The 23,032-nt window shown below is 38.2% G+C and overlaps 1 protein-coding gene across 1 annotated transcript in view; it reads left to right on the forward strand.

Annotated features, from left to right (window-relative positions):
* LOC119141432 (atrial natriuretic peptide receptor 1-like) overlaps nucleotides 1-22,794 on the forward strand; it is a 39,793-nt gene extending 16,999 nt beyond the window's left edge. The window contains exons 8-23 of the mRNA XM_037373778.1: nucleotides 1,354-1,426; nucleotides 3,671-3,818; nucleotides 5,261-5,347; nucleotides 5,616-5,759; nucleotides 6,620-6,741; nucleotides 8,754-8,895; nucleotides 12,453-12,505; nucleotides 13,446-13,531; nucleotides 14,478-14,597; nucleotides 15,472-15,565; nucleotides 16,355-16,442; nucleotides 17,198-17,337; nucleotides 18,490-18,642; nucleotides 19,512-19,610; nucleotides 22,000-22,091; nucleotides 22,630-22,794. Coding sequence (XP_037229675.1) covers nucleotides 1,354-1,426; nucleotides 3,671-3,818; nucleotides 5,261-5,347; nucleotides 5,616-5,759; nucleotides 6,620-6,741; nucleotides 8,754-8,895; nucleotides 12,453-12,505; nucleotides 13,446-13,531; nucleotides 14,478-14,597; nucleotides 15,472-15,565; nucleotides 16,355-16,442; nucleotides 17,198-17,337; nucleotides 18,490-18,642; nucleotides 19,512-19,610; nucleotides 22,000-22,091; nucleotides 22,630-22,794 — 1,806 coding nt within the window. The remainder of the gene's footprint in view (nucleotides 1-1,353; nucleotides 1,427-3,670; nucleotides 3,819-5,260; nucleotides 5,348-5,615; nucleotides 5,760-6,619; nucleotides 6,742-8,753; nucleotides 8,896-12,452; nucleotides 12,506-13,445; nucleotides 13,532-14,477; nucleotides 14,598-15,471; nucleotides 15,566-16,354; nucleotides 16,443-17,197; nucleotides 17,338-18,489; nucleotides 18,643-19,511; nucleotides 19,611-21,999; nucleotides 22,092-22,629) is intronic.
* Nucleotides 22,795-23,032: the final 238 nt, after the last annotated feature.

A 23,032-nucleotide genomic window follows, 5' to 3' on the forward strand; every position in this document is an offset into this window, starting at 1 on the left:
TGTGATCTGATAGAAATGTGTAATTGGACAGATAAGGAGTTCATACAGTTTTAAACAATCGGCATTTTAGAAAGAGCAATGGAGTTTCTTGGCCTTGCATAGGTTTATCTAAAGGGCTTATAGCAATATTTACCCATTATTTCTGATATTTTTTTGTATGTAGGTTTTGAAGTTGGGGGTTTTTTCTTCTTGCATTTCTGTGTACTTATTCCTGCTAACTTCTGCAGTAGCATCTTCTTTTTTTCATGTTTTAGTTAGGTGATGAGTAAACAAGATAAGAAAGATCCTTTTATCTGATTCAGTAATTAATATCATGTAAAAACAACCATCTGGGAAACTAATATCTTCTTCAGTCACTCAACTGTTGGAGAGGATTCCTTTGATACCACTGTTTGTAATAAGCCTAGTGGTCACTTCTAGCCAAAATGCCTTTGCTCAGTCATACCTTTGCAAGATAAAATGTAGATGTCTTTTCTCAGAAACCTTTTGAAATAAATGGGATTACCTAATTTTGAGTCAGTGACCTCTATGTTTGTCATAAATTTCTACTAAACTATTGGCAGAAACTCCATACCATGCTCCTTGTGTACTATCTGGGGTTTTGTTACCTGTTTCAATGGATGCATAATTCCTAATACTAAATTCCACACTCTAGAAAATGGTATAATGATGATAAAATGCTGCTTTGGTTTGACATTTTGGCAGTGACTGCAGCTATAACAGCTGTATAATCTTCTGCTCCTCTTTTGAAAGCATGTGTTTACACTTTCTATGTTAGTTTTGCACGTCATCTCTACAGAAAATCAGCTATTAGATTGACGCCACCTTTTCAAAGTAGCTACAGAATTCCTATCTAATGTTCTTTATGCTAGAGTATTTGACATAATATGACCTCATTTGTGGATGGGTGGCTAATTCTGTTACAGGATATAAGATGTACTCCTCCTTATCTTGGTGTTGGGATGTAGTGTGTTCTTGTCATGCACTTACATAGCACAGGACATTTCCATGGCACAAGGTGATGTAAGCCACTCGTCTGATGTCCAGGCTGAGATGTAAATGTGTAAGAAGTATTGACAATAATGGAGAATTTGTAGCCAATGCAAAATGTGACATGTAGTTAGATCCTAGGGTATAGACTGGACAGTTTTTAATATTGGATGCTGTTTTCTTCTAAGCTTTTTATTAATATTCTTGGTTCTCATGTTACTCATAAGGTATATATAGGATACTTAAACATCAGATTTTGTTTGGATTCTTATAAACTTTCATCTTTGAAAAAAATAATCTCTGGTTTAATTCCTTCAAAGATAGTAGGGCTACATCAGGAATGAATTTGATTTATCTTTGTAGTGGTTTCAATACCAGAAACAAAAGATGTTTTGGGATGAAAGCTGGATTATAGACTTCACCTGCATAAAACAAGGTTAGTAACTTGTCATTTTGATACTATGATCAATTTTCTTAATAATTTTGAAAACAAGTTCAATCATAAGTACATCTTTGTGTTTTAAGGATCTTCCTAAAAGTGAACCAATTTGTGACAGATCTGTAGTTTCACCCCTGTAACCTCTCTGAGCTCATCACTGATATTTTTTGTTTATTGAAACTTTAGAGGTCAAAGTTATTCTAAATAGTTTCCTTCTTTTTTATGGTGATTTGTCAATTAAAAAAGACAGGCCTATCCCAAAATAAACAGATAACCTCTGGACTTGGACAAAATAAATTACAGTTGCTTCAGTGGATGTATCATTCTCTATAATTGGTCTCACTAAGTTGCCCTGGACTTGCACAAATATAATGACGGACCTAATGAGATACTAATTTCTCTCAGTGTATGCTATCTGTGACAGACTTGCTGCAAAAAGTAATTCATTATGGCCATTGTATTTTTTTTTTTTCCTTCTGGATATAAAATATGATTTCATTGGTTCTAATTAAGTGTGTTCAGAATAAATTCAGATGTTAATATATGCTCTACTATGCTGCACTTAAAATAGGTATAGATTATTTGCTTTGCTGTTCATTGTTTTAACATTCAGAAGGGAAACAATGCCTAGATCTTCAGAAAGGGTAAATTTGTAGAAATCTGCTGAAGTTGATAGTTCTGTGCTGACGCACACTCTCACTTTCTGTCTTTGTGAGGAATTGCTAGAAAGATGTCTGCTGTATCTGCGTTACATCATTGTGTTGCTAGTAGAAATGTCAAGACATTCTTGTGTTAATATATAGTAGAGATGCTTTCAATCTTGGACTTCAACATCAATTTCTGTGTAGTTTTGATATGATATTTTCATTGCTGTACAGAAGAGATGTTAGCTTAGAATTTGAGTACATAAACCAAACTAAATTTCAGTCCAGATTTGTGAAAACAGAAATAGAACACTCAAGGAAAAGTGTCTTTCAGTATAGCAAAAAGTAACATGAGCAAATTCTCAGCTGATAGTGAATTAGAAGAGGTCATGAACATCACATGGGAGTAGAAACAACAGAAAGAGACTGAGGAAAATTAGAACCATCATCAAAATATAACAGATCAAAAATTAATTTGAAAAATCCAAGATGAAAGAAGTAGTTTTCTTGGAGAGGAGCCTATGAAGCATCGATACTTTTTAAGGCCTAGCAGTGATAGTTAACAACTTAAGAGTAATGAGGACTGGTAATATGATGAGTTTTGGAAACAGTATGTCTCTCTGGGCAGAACTGTTCAAAGACAGCCATAGCAACCTGAAATGCACAGTTATCTAAATGGAAACACATCAGTAGCGGTGTACCCACACTATGTAGCCTGCACTGTGAAAAATTAGCTTTATTTTTGCAAGATAACTTCTTTATTGGTGCATTGCACCGTACATATATTTGTGTGTGTGTATGTGCGTACACACACACGCACGCACGCTCTTATTCTCAAAGCTGTCTCAGGGATCTGTAACATATTTCTGGTGGAATGCTGTAGAAAGACTCCAAATGTCAGCGCAATTTTGAACTGCATATGGATAGTATTATGCTGTGGGAACAGGCAGTCCTGACGGAAGGTGAGATACTGAACTTCCTCAGCAACACCTTATTGGATACTGACACCAGAGAGAGTTGAGAGGTTTCAGTGATGCTGAGACTGGTTTTAATTGGAGATGGTGAAATGATACGTTTAATTCACTAAATTAGTTTTAAAATCCATTTTGTTACCTTGAGATGGTCAACAGAGATTAAAAAACGTATGTTGAGATCACTGATCTTTTTTCTGTCTGACTGTATTGTTGCTGTTCTCTGACTTCCCTCTGGTGTCAGAATCACTTCCCACATCCCTGTAACTTAAGTCTTCTAGAAGCTCCAAATAGACTTGTCAAAGTACAGCACAGGGCTTGCTCTGCTTTGCTGTGTTATGTCCTTGACATCTAAGTAGCAGCAAGGGCTAATCATCCCAAGAGCAGAAAGTGAAACTGGCATCACATCCTGAGGATTAGTGGGAAAGATCTCTGGCAATGAATCACCTCTGGAACTTTTTTACTTTTTATGCAGCAGTCACATTCCAAGCAATAGGTTTCTATCTTAAAAGACCAGTTGAGGTGCAAAGATTTGGGGATTTCCCTATATTTGCCTTCCTCTGAAGTCTCTGCTTTGACAATAATATGCATCTTCAGTGCCTTTTCTGATCCCACATCCCATTTAGATCACATAGTACGGAGAGCAACAGGAAGCATGATGAGTGCTCCCACAGCGCCCAGTGACTCCAATGCCAGCTGTATTACTACTCTGAGCTCCTGCACAGCAGCTGCTAACATGTCCAGGAAACAGTACTTCACCCAGACTGGGAGATAGTAAGTCAATATATTTCTCATTTACTGCAGTACCTACTGTAATATAGTTCCACCTTGCTTTCTGGTTCTTGCCACTTCTTTTGTCAGGCCAAATCCAGTAAGTTAATATCATTGTTCCGACTTATGCACACATACTGGCTGTGGAATATTTTACATGCCAGGCTTCTGTTTCATTTGTCATTTCTCCCTTTTGTCTTGGAGACTTATTAAAAGGCTATGGCTGCATAATGTGTCTTGCATCTGTTAACAAATGATCCTTGCTGTTCAGATATGTTTCAAAGCAAGGCTTTAATGCATTCCTTTTTCTAAAATGCAGGCAAAGCATGGCTAGGTTCTTCTCACTAAAGAATAGCATCCTATACAGTAGCACATGAGAAATCTTGTCCTTAAACCAGCTGATGTGACTGAAGATATAGAACATTTCACCTCTGGGTCACATTATAAACATGCATATCCTGTAACTATATGGGCAAACAATATAGTCATATCCTGCTATCCAGAAAGAAATTTTTCCCGTAAAAATAATATAATTAAGGGGTAGGGGAGGAAACGTGCAAAGGTGGAGTTAATACCTACCATTTGAATATACAGGGCAGGATCTGTGCTTTGCAGGATAGAGGAACTTAGGATCATCGGCTGGGGGAGCAGCTGCCTTTTCAGCATAGATCACTGTTCTGGAAAATCAGTCACTTCACTGATGAGACACTGCATCCAGCTTAGATCTTTTACAGTGAGCATTTTTACTGCTTCTTTCTGAATGATGACATTTTCATCATCATCATATTCCTCAGATGAATCAAGGTCAAATGCATTCATCTAGGATGAAAGGTGTAAGAATGGAGCATTCAGTCTCATTGGCAAAGCACCTACATCTGCTATACCACAGACTGTGCACTCTGTATTTATATAGTCAGTATCACTTAAATTTCTTGCATATACCTCCATTGGCTTCCTTTATCCTTCCAAGACAAATTGCTTTGCTGTCTATCAAACCCATCTACTTCATTACTGAGAATGCTTCATCCCATGAGAACAAAAAGATGTTAAGTATCAGTGGTGGATCTCCAAAACATCAGGCAGAAGGAACAGATGGCAAGGATGTTGCTGAACATTTTCACTAGCTTTGACACATCCTTTTCTGCTACTCCATTATCCAACTGTCTCTTGACTCTAACACTCTTACATTCTACATGTCATCTACAGATCAGGGATGCTTGAGTATAATCACTAATGCTTCCCTTATCACAGAAAGAGGGCCCTGTCACTTGTCCTGTACTCAGATTCAGATTTACACCCACATATGGACACACTTAAATTCTGTGCCTCATCTCCAGAGACATGAAGCTGTCCGCTGTAGAAAAAAAATCCAGTCCACTTTTGTAGTCTGACTGGCTTACGAAGTTGGCCTAACACTCTGTGAACAGCATTTCATTCTGTTTCAGCGATGGTAGAACCGTGGCCATAAAGAAAGTAATGAAGAAGGCATTCACACTCTCCAAATCTATACGTAAAGAAGTAAAGCAAGTGAGGTAAGAAGTAAAACCTGAGAAGTGACTGTTGTTCCATTTTTACACTGGTTCTTTAGGGGTTACGATCTGTCCAAATGTGACTGTAAATTCATATTCCTCTTTCTTTCAACCTTTGCTTTGACAGGAGATCAGAATTTCTGTATGCTTGATTTACTTTTCTCTCTACACTGTGAAAAAAAGGCACTTGGTTTTCCATTTACCCTACAAAAAACAAGACAGAAATCCATGATAATTGCTGGTGTGCTGTGATTTCTGTTGATTTTCACAGGGAACTTGACCATCCCAATCTCTGCAAATTCATTGGAGGTTGTATAGAAGTGCCAAATGTTGCCATTGTGACAGAGTACTGCCCCAAAGGCAGCCTGAGTGATGTTCTCCTCAATGAAGACATACCTTTGAACTGGGGCTTCAGGTATAAAAAAACTTTTGAAAAGCTGAATGACAACAACTGTGCTATGTGCTGTTTAGGAAAAAATGTTAATTTTAGATTAAGTTCTAGGATAGAGAGGCCTGCGCTGTGATATGGAGAGAATGAAGAAGAAAAAAAGTAAATTCAAATATCCAGCCCAACTTGTCTTCTGGGTTTTTGAGCAATCATATATTTAGTACTGGTCATTCTAAGCCAATGACTTTTCAACCCACCTCTAGTTACACTGCAGAACTGGTTTTAAACTTTTCTTCCCAACTTCATTTTTTTTCCCAAATATCTTAGGCATCCTCATTTAATTAAAAATCACTGCATCTCCCTTTGTAAAGATACATTGGTGAAATGACCAGCATACCTAAAAATGCTTTATTATATTTACAATACAGAAAATGGGCTCACATTGTCAATGAAACTGCCACAAAGGCAATGACACTGTTTTTCTGAGAATAATCTTCTTGGCACAATCCTTCTACTTCTGCTTTATGTTTGTCTTCAGCAAAGAAAAAGATTGTAATGGAGGAAGCCTTCCAAGTAAAGTGAGAAAGTTAATAAAAAATGATTCTCTTGTAAACATTTGAAAGCACTCTCAATGATACAAAGGTACTGAGAATTTCTAAGAGAAACTCAACTGTCTTAAAAGAGGCTAAAGGCCTGTGGACTCAGACGGCTGAAAAGAAGTTATGGGCTTCCAGAAAACCACCTTAAGTGCTTTGGAAAAATGGGCATGAGGACACAAACTGAAAGCTATCGCGGTCATAGACTTTCTGTCAACTTCAGCAGGCTTTGGAGCCACACTTAAGTGAACATTTCATTGCAATGCTAGCTCACTGATTTTTGTCTTTCAGGTTTTCTTTTGCTATTGATATTGCACAAGGAATGGCCTATCTTCACCACCACAAAATGTATCATGGACGGTTGAAGTCTAGTAACTGTGTGATAGATGACCGATGGGTTTGTAAAATTGCAGGTAAAGAGAAGATAAGAAACAGAATTTCAAAACTGTCCAGCTAACTCACTAATGCATATAGATTTTACACTCAACGGTCCTCACAAGCACCTCCATGCTGACATTTCATGGGAAATGCTGACTATATCAACCCTCACTAGAAGTGTCCTGTGCTGAAGCAAGTTTCATGTTACATTATCAGGTCAAGTCATTTAATATATGCCATGGATGCACACAACTGATCCCACAAATGATGGAGTCTACCAACATCAGTCTGAGCAGAAACTCCATCTCATTCTCAGTTTTGATACAAAGAGAAAACCTGAGCCTGGACAGTGCTGTATAGACATGTAATAATGCTGACTGACTGGTAAACACAAGGTAGTTTCATGGAGAAAAGCAGACTCAACTCAGACCTTTTCAGTCCTGTACACAAAACTGAACCACATTCTCCCAGAGACAGACTTACAGGGCTGGGCTGCTCCTGGTGCATGAAGGCAGCCTGTGAGGACAGGAAAACCACTGGAGGGTCTAGTTCAGTTTGCAGCTAGCAAAGGGAATGAAAACATTGATCATCTCTTCTACTTCCTCCCTAAAGAAGTTATCACGCTCTTTAACCTGTAGCCATCTTAGAAAAAGCAGCAAGAGATTTGATTTTCAGTGGTTCGTCCTATGACTAAGGCTCCTACACAGGGTCGTGCCTGCTGCTCCAACTCATGTAGTATCCTGCTGCCTTCAGAACTGCCTACTTTGCTTAGAGCCTGTTCTGGAGAAAAGCACAAAAAAATTGAGGTAGTTGATTACATCAACTGTCTCACCTTAGCACAGCTCCTATGAATTAAATGGGATCTGTTGCGACGGAGGGAAGACGCAGTCGCTCAATATGAGTGATCAGCAGACTTCCTTTATTGTCCCTTACAGTCACCTTTTATGCCTTGTTATAATTAGCTCATACATATTACAAAAGTTAAGCTCATTATTGGTTAGTTGCCTAAATACCAAGCCCGCCCCTAGTTTCTCTTCTGTAGTTTTCTGTTCCCACCTGCAACATTCTTTTCCCACCAAAATCTTCCTGTTACTGTGTAACAAGGACAGCCAAAGACAGTATATTTTGCTTTACTTCAGATAAGCTGAGAGCGATGTGCATTTTTGTCCAGCCAGCTGGACTATGTCTATGTGAACTTTTTCAGCTAGCCAGTTATCCACAGGGATCTCTGTGACATTGTTCAGAATTTAACTGGTAGCATTGTAGAGACTTCAAATATTCATTTGAATTCATTTGGTTTATCTGGATGCAATAACGTTAAACAAATCCCACAAATAACCCATGTGGGAGCTATTTGAAAAGCTCCGATGACCTCCAACATAAAGGATGAAGCCCTAGGACCATCTTAGTTAGAGGTCACTCCAGACAAAATCAGACATATGCGTCCTGTCCCATACACTCAACAGAGTGCTCTTTATATCAGAAAGTGAGCTGTTTTTTTCCTCCTCTCCATTGCTGAATCACAGGCTGAGAATCTCTTCTATGTTAGGCTAAAAGTATAGCTGCAAAGATGTTTCACATTTATACTGCCTTTATTCTGAAGCTAGGGGGGTGCAAGCAAAGCCCACCATCTTTCAGTAGTTCTAGCCTATCTAACTTGTAATTATTCTAGCAACCTGCCACCATAGATAAGGATCAGGGGATGACTGAAACAGAAAACTGCATTTGCATGCTAACTCTTGCACTGAAGTGAGCCTGGTCTCTGGATATAATTTTATAAAATCATGAAATAATTCTGATTGGAAGGGGTCATGTAGTTCAACTTCCCTGTTGCCATACATTGTCACTCAAATATTTGGTTTCCAGATCCTATATTTGCAATAGCTTTAGGGGGACAAGACCACCAGATACACACTATTTTTAAACTAAGATGTGTACTTCAAATAGGGAAAATTAATTCCTTTAGACTAGTTGTGCTGTCTACTAATGCACATGTTTCAGAGAAGTACCTGCTAAATAGTTTAATTCCTGTTTTATTCCATGGTAGATTATGGTTTGCAGTCATACAGAAAAGAAGATTCTCCTGAGGAATCAAGCTCACACCAGCAGCATTTGATACCAATTTACACAGCTCCTGAAATCCATTCCCTTTCAGACTTTGAACCCAATTCTATGACAGACGTCTACAGGTAGTTAACTTTTCCTGTTCCTTGCACTTAATAATCTCATATCAAGCTGGATATTCTTTCATGACATTTAGGCTCAGTGTAATTCTGTGGTCACCCCAGGTATATGTTTGACTGTATTTTGAAAAGGATTGACCCTGGAATACAGAACAGCATGAATAGTAGAGGATCTTTTCTTTCAAGGTAGATAAACAAATACTGAATTCACTGACATTATGTAAATGCAGAGTTCGTCTAATGATTTATAAGGAGTTACTCTGGACTGGTAAATAAAAAAGGTATAAATATCTGCTATTATCTAGTAAACCATCTTTGTTGCTGTTTCTTATGAAAAAGTAGATTATTTTCAATAATGGTACTACCTTAAAAGTTAATAGCATCAATTTTCCAGAATGTCATAATGCACATCTGCATCCCATAATTCTGTAATTAGTGTCAATACATTATTGTTATGCTTGGTTTTCAGGGGGAAAAAATAGTGGTAGGAAAAGGAATTGATGCACTAGTGAATAAATCCATTTCTTTTATGGAAGATCACTTCACAATGGCCTATTTGGCTATCAGGCTTAGACTTGCCAGTGATGGATAGCCTCTATCCAATCACTTCTCAGACAAGTGGGACTACAATTGAATTTTCAGGGAGTAATAATACAATGAAAAAATCATTGAACTAGGATTTTAAAAAAATTACCTACATGTCTTGGTTATTGCATGACTTTTCTGTATAAAGTAGGAAAATCACTGTGTTCTTGGTGTATCCTATTTCATACCAATGACACTTCCTCTGTCAGCTTATATCTAGTAGTTTGCTGAAAGCATTTGAAAGGGGGAAATACAGAATGGTACTACATGATGTTTTATGGCTCTTTTCTCTTACTTTTTCTTGCCATGTTCCCAGCGCAGCAGAAGTCTTCTATTTCTTGGTGACTTTGGTAGCTAGCAGAATGTAAAGAACTGGAACTGAAGTAAAGATTGAAATGCTGATAATGCAGCACACTGGAGCAGAAGGTGGCATGGTTATTAGCATTGTTTATCAACAACATTTACCAAAGTGCAGCTATTACTGCCTTTTATCAAAAGCTCTGAGTTTTCCTCTGGCCTACACTAGGCCACAACAAATGTTTACTGCCTTAGGTGACTATTGTCAGGCTTATATTGAAAAATTAGTGGCAGAAACAGAGAATGTTGTTTAAGTCTTCCCCTTTTTTCAATTAGGATTCATTAAAAATTATATTGGCTGAGGACATGATTTTATATATAAGATTTACTGGATTAATGCACATTATTCCCTTGTAAAGAAATGTATGACTATTTGCCAGAACATTATTAATTGTAATCCATTCTATCAGATTATGTAAGCAAGAATTTAAGGTCTCAACAGTATTTATATCCATAGGCTTAAACATGCCCTTAGAATTTGCTTCAGAATAGCTCAGCTAAAGGCAGTTCATCACTGTATTGTGATGAATACACTGAACGGGTATTTCTGGCTATTGTCACTTATCCTCTGTCAGTCTTCACTTTTTCAGCGTGTGCTCGTCCTAGAAAGTGCTGTCCTCCAACTAAACATTAATGTTTGGATTGCCTTATGCATTGCAGTCTATCATTGCCCCACAGACAAAACACATTCAAGAAAATGTTTCCTTGGTGCTTGTCTGGTTCACACTTTACCCCTGTTCAGGTTAGGTATCATTACTTGACTTTGCAGGCAACCTGGCCTCCTGAAGCCATTTCTTGCCAAGGACTCCCATTAAAATAGTGCTAAGAGCTGATTTGCTCGTATCATAGGTGACTGCAATGAACTTTTGACAGATTCAGTGAAAGCTTGATGAATCTATCTTGCTGTCAGTCCCCATGTCTGCAAAATCCAGGTCTTCTTTTGTTGTACTGCAGTTAATCCTTTCTTGGTCAAAACCAAAAAACAGTCAGAAATGAAATCAGAAAACGGAAAAGAGCAATATGCAGCCAGGGAAGAAAGAAAGAGATGTATCCTGTAGCATTAGAAAGGTTCTTTTTTTAACTGAGTTGTTCTTCAGAACCTGCATTTAACATAGTTTGTGCTGATGATATGAGCAGGTGCTAAACCTTCCTGAGCATGTATGTGGTGGACTTGCTGGCCAGGGAGCAGTGTCCCAGTCTTGAAGTCCTTAGCTTTTATCTGTGCAAAAATTCCATTAAAATTCCTGAAGGTACAGCCCAAACAAAAAATTAGTAGAAACTGCAGGAGTAGAACTTGTAATTTTGTGTGCTCATACAGATGATTCACTTGCTTTTAAAGTTCTCCAGGGAATGTGTTGGTCAGATGGGAAAGCTAAAATGGAAATGACAACAGAGCATGAAAGCACCTCCTGTTTGAGCTGAGGAGGCTGCTTCCAGTCACAGTTTATCCTAGATTGGCTCCTTTTATTTATAATCGTGATGTGAATTTCACTATCTACTGTGTTAGGACTTTTTTGACCAGTGCTGCGGAAGCTGAATGAAATCAATGCTGCTTTATCTGAATTACCATCATCTAATTACTCTCCTTGATAATCTGTTTCAGTTTTGCTGTCTCACCAGGACTGGTATCCCTTTCTACTACCAGATCAATCCAAAATTAACATAAAAATATCATCAGATTAATTTCTACATTATTCAGTGTGGTTTACATATGCATCATTTTATGGGCCAGTGGTGGTCCGTGAGTGGACTGAAAGATAGAGATACCCCATTATACTGCCAGAATGCCTTACAGAACATGGCAACCATTAGCAATACAACAGATTGCAAACGAATATTTCCTGTAAAAATAAATGTTATCAAATAGAGATGCATCTAGGGAGTTAATTATTACACAGTGTCAATATACAAAGAGGCAAGAGCACCTTTATCAGGAGTGCTGGCTGGAGGAGGTGCTGGCTTCTATAGATATAGCTGTTTCAAAAAATCCTAGTGAATTCAGTAAGGAGACTGAATACCCAGCTGTTAACCCATTTTTTCCATTGTTCACCCTTGATGAGTGTGCTTGACCTTGATTCATCTGAGGAAAATGATGATGATAAAAATATCATTCAGAAAGAATGAGCAGAACTGCTTACTGTAAAAGATCTACTCGGGACACACTGTCTCATCATTGACTTTATGGAGATTTTCCAGAAGAATGATCTATACTGAAAAGAAGCCAATCCTCCAGCTGATGATCTTGATGAACCTGCTTCTGCCCCTTGATTACAGCACAAACCTGACCTGTATGTTTAATTGGTAGGTATCATGTAAGTCCCTGCATATACCCCTCTGGATTCCATTAATTCTTCTAGAGGAAATTGCTTTGCTGTCTACCAAACTCAAATGCATCATCTCTGAGACCAATAACTGTGAGAAGAGACTGCTATGAAATGATCAGTCACAGATGTCTGAAAACACAGAGCAGTAACAGATAGCAGCACTGTTGCCATTCTCCCTTTTGCAACACTAGGCTTTCAGACATAAAATGGAGAAGAATAAGAAATCACGGAAAGAAGAAATCACTGACTTCTTTAACTGTTATTTCATTAAGATTCTGTTTTGGTTTTACTCTGCAGTTACGCCATCATTTTACTAGAAATTGCCACAAGAAATGACCCTATGCCAGTAAGTAAAGATAAAGTTTGAAGCTTGCATGATGACTTTTATGCTGTTTCTGCTGAAGATACAAACCAAACTTTGAGTAACTACATCTTTGATTTGTTTTTTGAGCATGAATTTTCCTCTTGATTTTGTGGGTGCAAGTTCAGTTTGAAAGGAACATGCAATCAGGGCTTCCTCATGCATCTACCAGTATTCCCTTCAGGACTCTGAAGAAGAGTGTATGACAAAAAACAGTATAGCCCCAGAACTGCCTGTTGGTTAGCTCTGTGAAGCTTAATGACAGCGGGGTGGAGAGGGAAGGTATGCCATAACATCCTCTGTCTTCTCCTGTTGTTTCTTCTCTTTCCTGCCATGCATCAGCACTTTCAGTGGAGTCTTGCAGTGATAAGAATATGCTAGAAGAGCAAGTAAACTGCCGTCTATAAGGAAAATGTCATCTTTGCACATGTCCTGTGATCAGTGCTAAATAGCAAACAGAAAAAATGGACCTTAAAATTGAAACCAGATATTCTGGATATGTAACTATGTTCTGTCTCAAAAATTTGCTTAACAAGATCTCTAATGATGAAGATCTGAAGCTGCCATCCTTCCATTTCTGACAGCTTACGATAATAGACCAGTATAGGCCTTGTGATTTCTCAAAAGTTTCCCAATATCTTACCAGTTTTTCATTTGTTTCAAAAGCTGTTTGCCTCATATAAACACTGAGATTAAACTATTTTAACCATGAAAAAGCTTTTAGACAAAGCCACCCAGTTTAGACTGGGTTATATCCCAGTTTGTTATTTTTTTTCTTGTACTCTCAGCTGATCTGGAAGTGGTAGGGAAGACATCATAAAAGTAGTTGTGATTGTAGTAACATATTTTCAATGGGTGGTATGAAAAACACAACACTTGTTTCAACATTTTCCAATACCTTCTACACTAGAAAGATGATGTGCATACAGCTGAATATTCTTGGTGCCCACCTCTGGCGGAATTAATTTCAGGAAAGGCTGAGAATTCTTGCCCATGTCCCACAGATTACATAGAGGTGAGTAAGAGACAATGTTGTGTACAAAAGTTTGCAACTGAAGTGAATTTAAGGCATGTCACAGAAGTTTTATGGTAATATTAACTTTGATGAATGTAAACAACTCAGAAATCAAGAAGTATATCTCAAACAAGGCGCAATGAAATGCTTTAATATCCTTAATAAAAAAACCTGTCATTCTGACAAATTGAAAGTTTCAGCTGTCCCCTTAAACTGTCAGTGTATTAAATGATGCTTTTAATATTCAATAGTTGATTTTTGTGCATTTTCACTTTATTATAAAGTGTTGAGTTCCATACATATTTTATATTATTAATATCTATTTAGCTTACTGGCAAAGGACTTTCAAATACTGAAGTATGTATCTCAGGCAAAGTACGAGTTTGGTTTGATTCTCATGCATGAGATCTATGTGTTCAGTAATAAAATAAAGTACACCTCCTTCCAGTTCAATTAAATCAGAACAGAATAACATTGTGGCATCCTTATTTCAGCTAAAGAGCTGTATAATTCACATTTGGTGGTTTGTAGCAACCCAAATGCAACAAACCTCACAAGCAGCACTGGATGTTAGTCAGGAGTTAACATTCTTAAGAAGTAGTTGAGTTTTTAATCTTCTGTGAATTTTGTGTACAGACAAATTCTCTGAAGACAGTACGTGACTCTAACAGCATAATACTGTCTTAAAACACAAGACAAGAGCTTAAGCAGTGTTTGGCAGAAGGGGCATGAGCATCTAATTAATGATTTCCCACAGCAGCAGTTTCATGAACTAATACCCTTTGTTCAGCCTGAATCAGTATAACTCTGCCACTTTTCATCAGCTGCAGATAGGGTTTCTGCATGCACGGTTTGCACTGAGAAAATAGTAGTATTAATTAGAAACACTGCCTATGCTTGGGATGACAAAGGGCTGTTTGCTTTTCTCACTCTTTCCCTGCTGCAGTTAATCAGAAGGTGCAGAAAATATAATCCAGCCCAAAGGCCTACATTTGAACAAGTCAAGAAAATGTTGTACAAGATGAATCCTAATAAAGTTAGCCCTGTTGACATGATGATGACTCTGGTAAATTTAGTTTTTTAATTTAATCCAAGTCAATATGCTCCCTTGCAATTAACTTTCACCTCTATCCTTCACGTTTGTTTTTTAATCTCATACCCCTTGTTTGGTAAGAAATTCCACAGTCTTTCATTCAGCCCTGGTGGGCTGATTGTAGCTGCAGTTCTGCTTGAGACCCAGCTTTCCTTCTCATTCCATTTCTGTCAGTTTTTCTTAACTTTCTTCTCTTCTTTGTGGCTCAACATTCTTGTTTCTTCAGTCAAGTGTTGTTTGTTTTTTAATGCACTCACAGGTAACTACATCCCCCTTTTCCAGTGGCTTGGTGGTGTTCTCACAGTACTGGGGGTATAGAATCCGTGCATGCCACAACTGGCATGTTTACAGATGCATTCTGAGCAGAGCATCTTAAGCCCATCAGCAGAGAAAAGATGCTTCTGCCTCCACAGGCTGTTGCTCACACAGAACAAGGATGCAAAAAGCAAAGCATAGCATAGCAGGATAGTTTATGAAACAGCATTGTGAGCTTTTGGTAAAGGAGTGAGAGTCAGATACCTTTGGGTTTGGTAATATATTTTAATTTATATCTGCAGCTTGGTGTCTACATTGGGTTTGATCCCTAATGTTTACATAGACTTTGAAAAGTCTGGAATTGGCTTTTGCCCTCTTACATGTAAGCAACTATCTTATATACAGAACTGTAAATTTTCCTAGGGAGAAATCTGGTCTTTGGATTCTGTAAGAAAAAATTAGTTATCTCAGACCTGAGCCTTTGCTTATCTGAACGTTTTCAAAGCAGAATCATTCAAATGCTTAAATCCTATCCAATTACGAACCTGTTTCAGTAAAAGGATTACTTTATGCAATTCTCTATGTTATTTAGATGGAGAAATACAGCAAACATCTGGAGATACTGGTTTCTGAGAGAACCCAGGATTTAATGCATGAAAAACAGAAGACTGATCGTCTGTTGTATAGTAAGTTGTATAACAAAACTACTGTATATTCTCAATAATAATTTGATTGTCTAATTACAAACAGGAGCCCTTTGATAGGTGATTATTTAATAGATAACATTTAGTTGGCAATGAATTAATATACTTGTTCCTTGCAAAACTGGAAAGATATTTAGCAACTTTTTATATTTTCCCCCTGAAAATCAATGCACTCTGAATGGCTCCAGAATCTGTAGCGCTCTCACTTTGATCTTGCTTGGCAGTCCTTCTCGATAGTTATAAATATTAGGGAACTGCTTTTGGACTGACGTTACTTCTGATGGCAGTGTATCTTCCGGAATTCCACAAGAAAAAAGGTATAAAGGAACAGGTATAACACATTAGAGAGAAAAAGGACTTGCACTGTAAACGTGCAAGATAGGTGAAATAAAGATAAAAAAAAGTCAGAGAAGAGATAGTAAACAAATCTAACACAGGAAAAACCAGTAACACAGAGTTGACAGAAAAGGAGTTAGTAATATCCCAAGTCACACTATTAGAATCCCACCTTACTCTGGCTTGGAATGTATAAATATTGGTTTGTTTGTACTGAAAGTTACGGGTCATCTGAAAAATCTGGACTTTTTATCAGTGAGATTTACTGTAAATTCTAACATTACAGCAAAGATTTTTGAAGCTAAAGAGTGCTTTCACCTTCAGAATATTTCACATTTATGAACATTGCTTTTATACCTCTAAACAAACATGTTCTCTTTCTTGTGTGCTTTTATCCATGTCAAAAGAGTAACAATGCTCTGTTTTCTACAACAGGTATGTTGCCAAAGCAAGTAGCAGATGATCTCAGGCAGGGAAAACATGCACAAGCTCAAAGTTACTTAAGTGCCACCATTTTTTTCAGGTAAACAAAAATGAAAAGATAGGATTAGAACTATCTTACTAAGAAACTTCTAGGACCCTAGTGAGGGTGAAGATCCTAATGAAGTACAAGCTTTCTATCTAAACTGCCATTTATCATACCAGGTAGCAACATCTGACTCTGCAAACCAGTGTCTTTCCATATTCTCATGCCTCTCCATTTTTCCTTATAATTAGTTAAATTAAAAATGAGGTTACTGTGGAGCTCTAACACACAACAACACATCACTCTATGTGTGTTACACACATTTGCATGTATGTTTCATAAGCAGGCCTGAGTAAAGGTTCCAGCATTTAGCTGTGAAGGAAAATTGTCTATCCTTAGAGTCCACATGGACTTAGTCTTTGACCTGTTAAGTGTGCATGAAGCAACATATAAATTGCATGTCTTCACTTGTCATAAATGGACAGATATTAAGTTCCTTTTTTTCATTTGTACATAACCCAAAACTGAAGACAACTTAGTTTGTGGCAGAGTCTAGCTGTAGAAAATGGTTTGTTGCATTGGTGAGCAAAAAGGCTTAGATCAGTCAGTCCTGTTAAATGGAAGAAGTCTGTTTTCAGTTTAAGTAAATGTCTGAAGACAAAATGATTCTTTAAGTTACTCAGTGAAAGAAACACTGCAAAAAAGAAGGTTGAGGCAGTTCCACTGAGAAATGATTGCTATGTGTTTAGGATCACCAATCTGCAACAGTTAAGACAGTGGATGAGTATGTTCTTTCTGTTGTGTTTTAACAGTGACATTGTTGGTTTCACTCAGCTGTCCAGCAGCAGCACACCTTATGAAGTGGTAGATCTCTTGAACAAGCTTTACACCACTTTTGATGAAATCATAGATAACTATGATGTCTATAAGGTGGAGACAATAGGAGATGCCTGTAAGTTCCTGGAGTGGTGGACAATGATGGGGCATGGGTATTTCATCAGGATAGGGACTGACTTGATGACAAGGAAGAAGAGATGAATGAAATTTGGAAAGCTTATTATGAATGGGAAGACAACACAAAACAATTAGGGGTGATGTCCTAGCAAAGCCCTAACAAAATTTAGGAACATTTTCCTGCCTACCTTCCATAATTTCTACAATTGAAGGATATTGTGGATGGGACAAACAAGCTGAGTAAACTACCGCTTTTTATTTTTTTATTTGATTATTTGATTTTGGTTTTTTTGATTCCTGTTACCTGTAAGGTCTGACTTTAAACCTTGGCAACAGATTAATCCCAGTTAGCAACGTCTGTTTCACAAGAACACAACTGAAAAATTTGCCTTCTACATGACAGAACAGATGTCATTCCATAAGCTTTATTATCTGTCTTTTTTGCAAAGACCATGACAAACCTCTCTCCTAATACTCTTTAAGGGCTTGGATGCCTCTTCTTTTGTTTGTTTGGGTTTTTTTGTTTTTTTTTTAAATGGCTTTCGATTTGTTTCCATAGGAATCTGCTGGGGATTAAAACTAAGTTCCATCCAACACCTAGCAGAATTTAGCAGGACTTTTGGATGGAACAGGAAATTCTGTAAGATGTGGGAAAAAACCCTGCTTTTTTTTCCTGTTGCATGGTTAAGCACATTCTGAAGCATAGAATTCCTGAACAAATGCACCCAAGGGATCCTGAAGAAACCTGCCTCTTGTCCTACACAGTAGAAGTCAGTGCAGGAAGCATAGCACAATGCCTAGTGGGAATCATTATCTGTCTTTATAATATCTACCCAAAGACAAAAGCCACTTTTCCACTACCTGTCCCACTTCAAGAACCCTCAGTGGAAGGGGGGAGGAAGAAAAGGCAGGAGGGAATAAATCTTATGGAAAATTAAGAAGGAAATCCAACATTTTTCAGAGGTAGGGTAATTACACATATGAGCTGTTGCCCTATCCTTCATTTGTTTCTGGTTTTCTCTGCTCAGCAGGCACAACTGTGCTGCAGGATATGAAGGAAAAGGGCTTTGTTTTTTCTAACTTAGGCAGCATCCTTTGGTAAATGCTTATGTAATGCTGAAGGTTAACACAGTTGCATTGTTGTGTTAAGATATGGTGGTATCAGGAGTACCCAAAGAGAATGGGATCCTTCATGCTGGTGAGATTGCAAGCATGGCTTTAGACCTTCTGGACGTCTGCAAGACTTTTAAGATCCCACACAAGCCCAACACCCTCCTAAAGATAAGAGCAGGAATCCATTCAGGTATGTTGAGAGGGCTGCAAGAGTCCTTCTCTGGTTTAGCAAATGTTCCTGTAGTGGCATTTCCTATTAAAAATGAAGTTGATTTCTGGACATGGGGTGAAACACCTCACAGAAGTCATCCCAACAGAATATTGGATACCTGGAATATTGGGAACACAATGTGGAATACAACATTGGAAACACTAAATACCCCCAGTGTATTTGCTGATATGAGTGAGGACTGCCGTTCTGTGTCTGTTGTCCTTTTCAGCTGTTCTCTAAACAGTGAGTTGCTTCTTGACTCTTTGATCTAGCCTTCACTCTCAGACTCCCAGCTCCCTGACCTAAACTGTTGTGTGGCTGCAGCTCCTTCTTGACAGCCAGCCAGAGTGGGACATGTGCATTGCTCAGCATCTGCAAATTAAGCAGCTTACATTGTCTCAGAAAGAGAGCATATCTTCTGTATTTTAATGGGGCTGACATGAAGGAATCAAAATGCTCATTTTCTGCCTTCAGCAGGGACAGGTTACTTCCTGGTCTTGTTCACCATGTGTGTGGTGAGCACTGTATGCATAGCTCCTGTTGGCAGCTTTCCCATCTCACTGCTCCTCAAAACGTTCTATTGTCATGTTGAAACATGATTCTGCAGATGCCTTAATTCATGCACACTACCTCCGTCCCATCATCACTTCCCCCATCATTCTCCTTTGAGGCCGTTTTGCAATTTCCTCCATGCTCTGGAAGCCATCTGTCTTTGTGTAAAACAATACTGACAACCAGTCTCTCATTAATGAACGAGATAAAAGGTAATGTAGGAAGCAGCTATGAGGCTGTATGACTGACTATGTGATGGTAAACCACAAAATATCTTGTTTTCTTTTCTTTAACAGGGGCAGTTGTAGCTGGAGTTGTTGGGACCAAAATGCCACGGTATTGTTTATTTGGAGATACCGTGAACACAGCTTCCAGGATGGAATCCACCAGTGAAGGTAACAAGGAACAAACTGCAGATGTGGTTTTGACCATCCCTTAATTAGCTCTGAAAAAATGTTATGCGGAGTCCTGTCCTGTTTAAATGACTGCAGATCCTCTCAGGAGGCTGTTGACTTCTGGGTCCAATCTGCCTACGGGCAAATCATGCCAGTGATACTCACTACAATCTTTGTAACAAGTTTCCCTCATTCCCCAAGTCTCAGAGAGGGATTTTCATGGTTTTGAAGTTTTCTACAATAAAAAAGGATATGAATCAGATAAAATAAGAGATAAGTGGATATGTTCACTGTTTCTATTCATTCCTGGCACCCAGACAAATATTCTCATGACTCCTCTTTTTCACTGATAACTTTCTTTAACGAAGAGTACAAGAGGTGGTAGGACACCATGGGAGCTGTAAGTGCCTTTAAGCAGCATAAAGATGATATATATATGTCCTCCAGCAAAGAGATTAGACATAAATCTCTAGAGATTAAATCATGGAGATGTCCTCCCTTTCACTTCTTCCCAGGAGATAACAGAGCTCCATGTTTAGTTAGCAAGCTTCATATTTAGCCTGTATGAGCATTTGAACCTCAACTTCTGAAATACTTTAGCCTGATCTACAAGAACTGGGGAAATAAATAAATAAATAAATAAAAGAAGAAGGGGGGGGGGGGGGGGGGGGGAGAAAGCTTCAAGGTCAAACAACCTTTAGGGCTTGTTTTTGTTTCTTTCATTCATGAAATGAAGCTGAATAGTTTTATGGCTCACATTGCAATGCTTTGTAAATTGATTTGAATTAGACAAAATCTAAGGTGTTTTCAAGTTTAATTTCATGATAAAAAGTGATGTTTTCAACATCTATCATGATCCACTGAAAACAAGCCAGAAAAGCAGAATGGTCCTACATGACAGATGTGAAGGTTTAGCCTGAGGGTTTGAGAATCAGCCAGGATCTACTCCTTCTCACTGTTCTATACATTTTTCAAAAGCAAATGCTAGACTGAATGGAACACACATAACTTAGTTTTCTGTCAGTGTCCCAGAAAACTCCTTTCCTCCCCCTCCTCATCCTCCTCCTCCTCCTCCTTTCAGGGTCCCTGTGTCATCTCATCTGAACTGTTGTAGAACTAATGCCTTCAAAATCTGCTTCCATCTTTCTTCTTATATTCTTTTCTGTTCTGTATGTCAGTCTGGTTTTCCTATGGCACATCAACACTATAAACTTACATATAAAGACAGAGCTTTTTATCTTTAAAGTCTTCTACCTCCTTCTTTCTCCAGCAACATACGCCTGAGGATCTCATTACATTAATCTGTTTTAACCCTAAGATGATAACTTTAAAATAAATTAATTAATTAATAGCAATGTAAATTAAAATTGCTATCAGCTGGAATCTGAGTGCTAGTGTCTTGTTCCCAAGATGGGATCACTGGATGACCAGTTAAGATACCAATATGTACTGGAAAGAATATTTCAGAGATATGTACCTCAATATGTTGAAACATTCATTTCCTGGTGAACAGGTGTCAGGTTTTTTGAGACTTCCAATAAAAAACATTTAAACAAACAAAACCAAGGTGTATATTACAAAACTATCATTTTCTGCTATAAGAAAAATAAGTATGAAAATCTTAGCCAGTTCTGCTATAATCTCAGATCTTTTTCAAGGCAGCAAAATGATTTAATCAGTGTTGCAGAATTTTAGAGGCAAAAAAAAACCCCAAAAAACACACCAAGGTTTTTTTGGCATTTTGGCAAAAATTTGCTTCTGGCAAAAGTAGGAGTATTCAGAATTTGTTCTATTTTTCCTCCTCCTTGGTCTTTCCTCCATCATTTGGAAAAGGCAAGACAGCCAGGGTTTATATGACAATAAATGCTCAACTAAGGAAACGTCACATTCTAAAAAAAAAAAAAAAAAAGATAGTGGAATTATGGTAATGTGGTCTCTTCGTCATGTTTTTATTTACAGGTTTGGAGGCAGAGCAAGGATGGTAGTTTCTTTAAAGTTTAGAGTTTGCTGAAAACTATTTGCGAAGAAATTGCTAGTTCTTTATTGACCAGGAGGTAGAACTATATGTGGTATTCTCCCCAAGATGAAAAGCGTGCTTATCAGTAACTCCAGCCAGGAAGCTATGAAGAGTAGACAAATAATATTAGATGCAGGATATGAAGAGCAGTGTTTGTTGACAGCCACCTATTTGTCCTGAGATGCTCTCAGAAAGAGGCCAGGATACTGGAGCCTGAGTGCTATCATTCCAAGTAACAGAAGAATGACAGCAAAAACATGAAAAAAGCAAGGGGGGCTTCATTAATGACTCTTGATGTCTTTGGCACATAGAGGGGGATGGGTCTGTGTTAGATGTTTAAATTGTTACCAGATGACAGTTGTCTCTTTCCAGCTCTTAAAATACAGTGCAGTTCAAGTGCGTACCAGCTGTTGGAGCAGATTGGGGAGTACGTGTTAGTATGCCGCGGGAATTTACAAGTCAAGGTGTGTATGCAACATTTATACTCAGCTTTTCAGAAAGGAGAGTGTGAAAGAACTCTGGAGTCCCTGAATTTTAGCCCATGCAGTCCTCTATGTCTGAGTCCTTGCATTAAACTGTTTCCTGTCCCTGAAGAGAGCAGGCTTAAGTTTCAAACCAAGACCAATTCCATGAGCTCATTCACAGGACAGCCCTGGTAATTCAGAGATGAAGGACCTAGTCAAACTTGGAAGTTGTGTGTGGCACGTCACTTTGTCATAACGGCTTGAAGTCAAAAAAGATCATTCAGAGACATCATAAAACGTCATAAGAGTTCAGGACTAACATACCTCTGGACGCAGTTTTGGATGGGACTACAAAGAAAAATTTTAATTGATAGTGCTGCTACTGTCTTTTAAGAAAAAGTTTTATGCCTCAGTTTTCCTGTATGGCTGACAGGCACATCAGTCTCTTTTTGGGACTTGCTTTGAGTTGTTATAAAAAGATTATTATTACAAAAGTGATGCATAGTATTATAACCCCATGACTCATTTTCTTCCTTAGGGGAAAGGAGACATGGTAACATACTGGCTTGAAGGTAAGAAAGCCTCTGCCACCCAGAAGGCAGTCACCAGCACTTCCGTGATGCTTCAAGACCCCAACAGAGCTCTGTTTAGTTTGCTACCAGGTGTTCCTCCCAGTGACCCTCTCTCAAGTCCTGCTTACTAGCCACTCGCTACCTCCTGTTAGTCTGTTAGGTCATCCTGCTGAATTAGAAAGTAAGAAAAGAAATAGTCCGCCCCTTTGGCCTTGGAGATGTATTTGCTCAGATTTTATTTACAGGTATTGCTTTCCCATCAGTGGCAGGAAAAATACAAAAAAAGCAAAAATTCGTCTTCAGAAATTATATATAAGACAGACCCACCAGACACTAGGGCTGAAGGTAGCTCCCAGCATTACTTGTTGG

The sequence above is a fragment of the Falco rusticolus genome, chromosome Z (assembly GCF_015220075.1).
Source record: "Falco rusticolus isolate bFalRus1 chromosome Z, bFalRus1.pri, whole genome shotgun sequence".
Taxonomy (NCBI): Eukaryota; Metazoa; Chordata; class Aves; order Falconiformes; family Falconidae; genus Falco; species Falco rusticolus.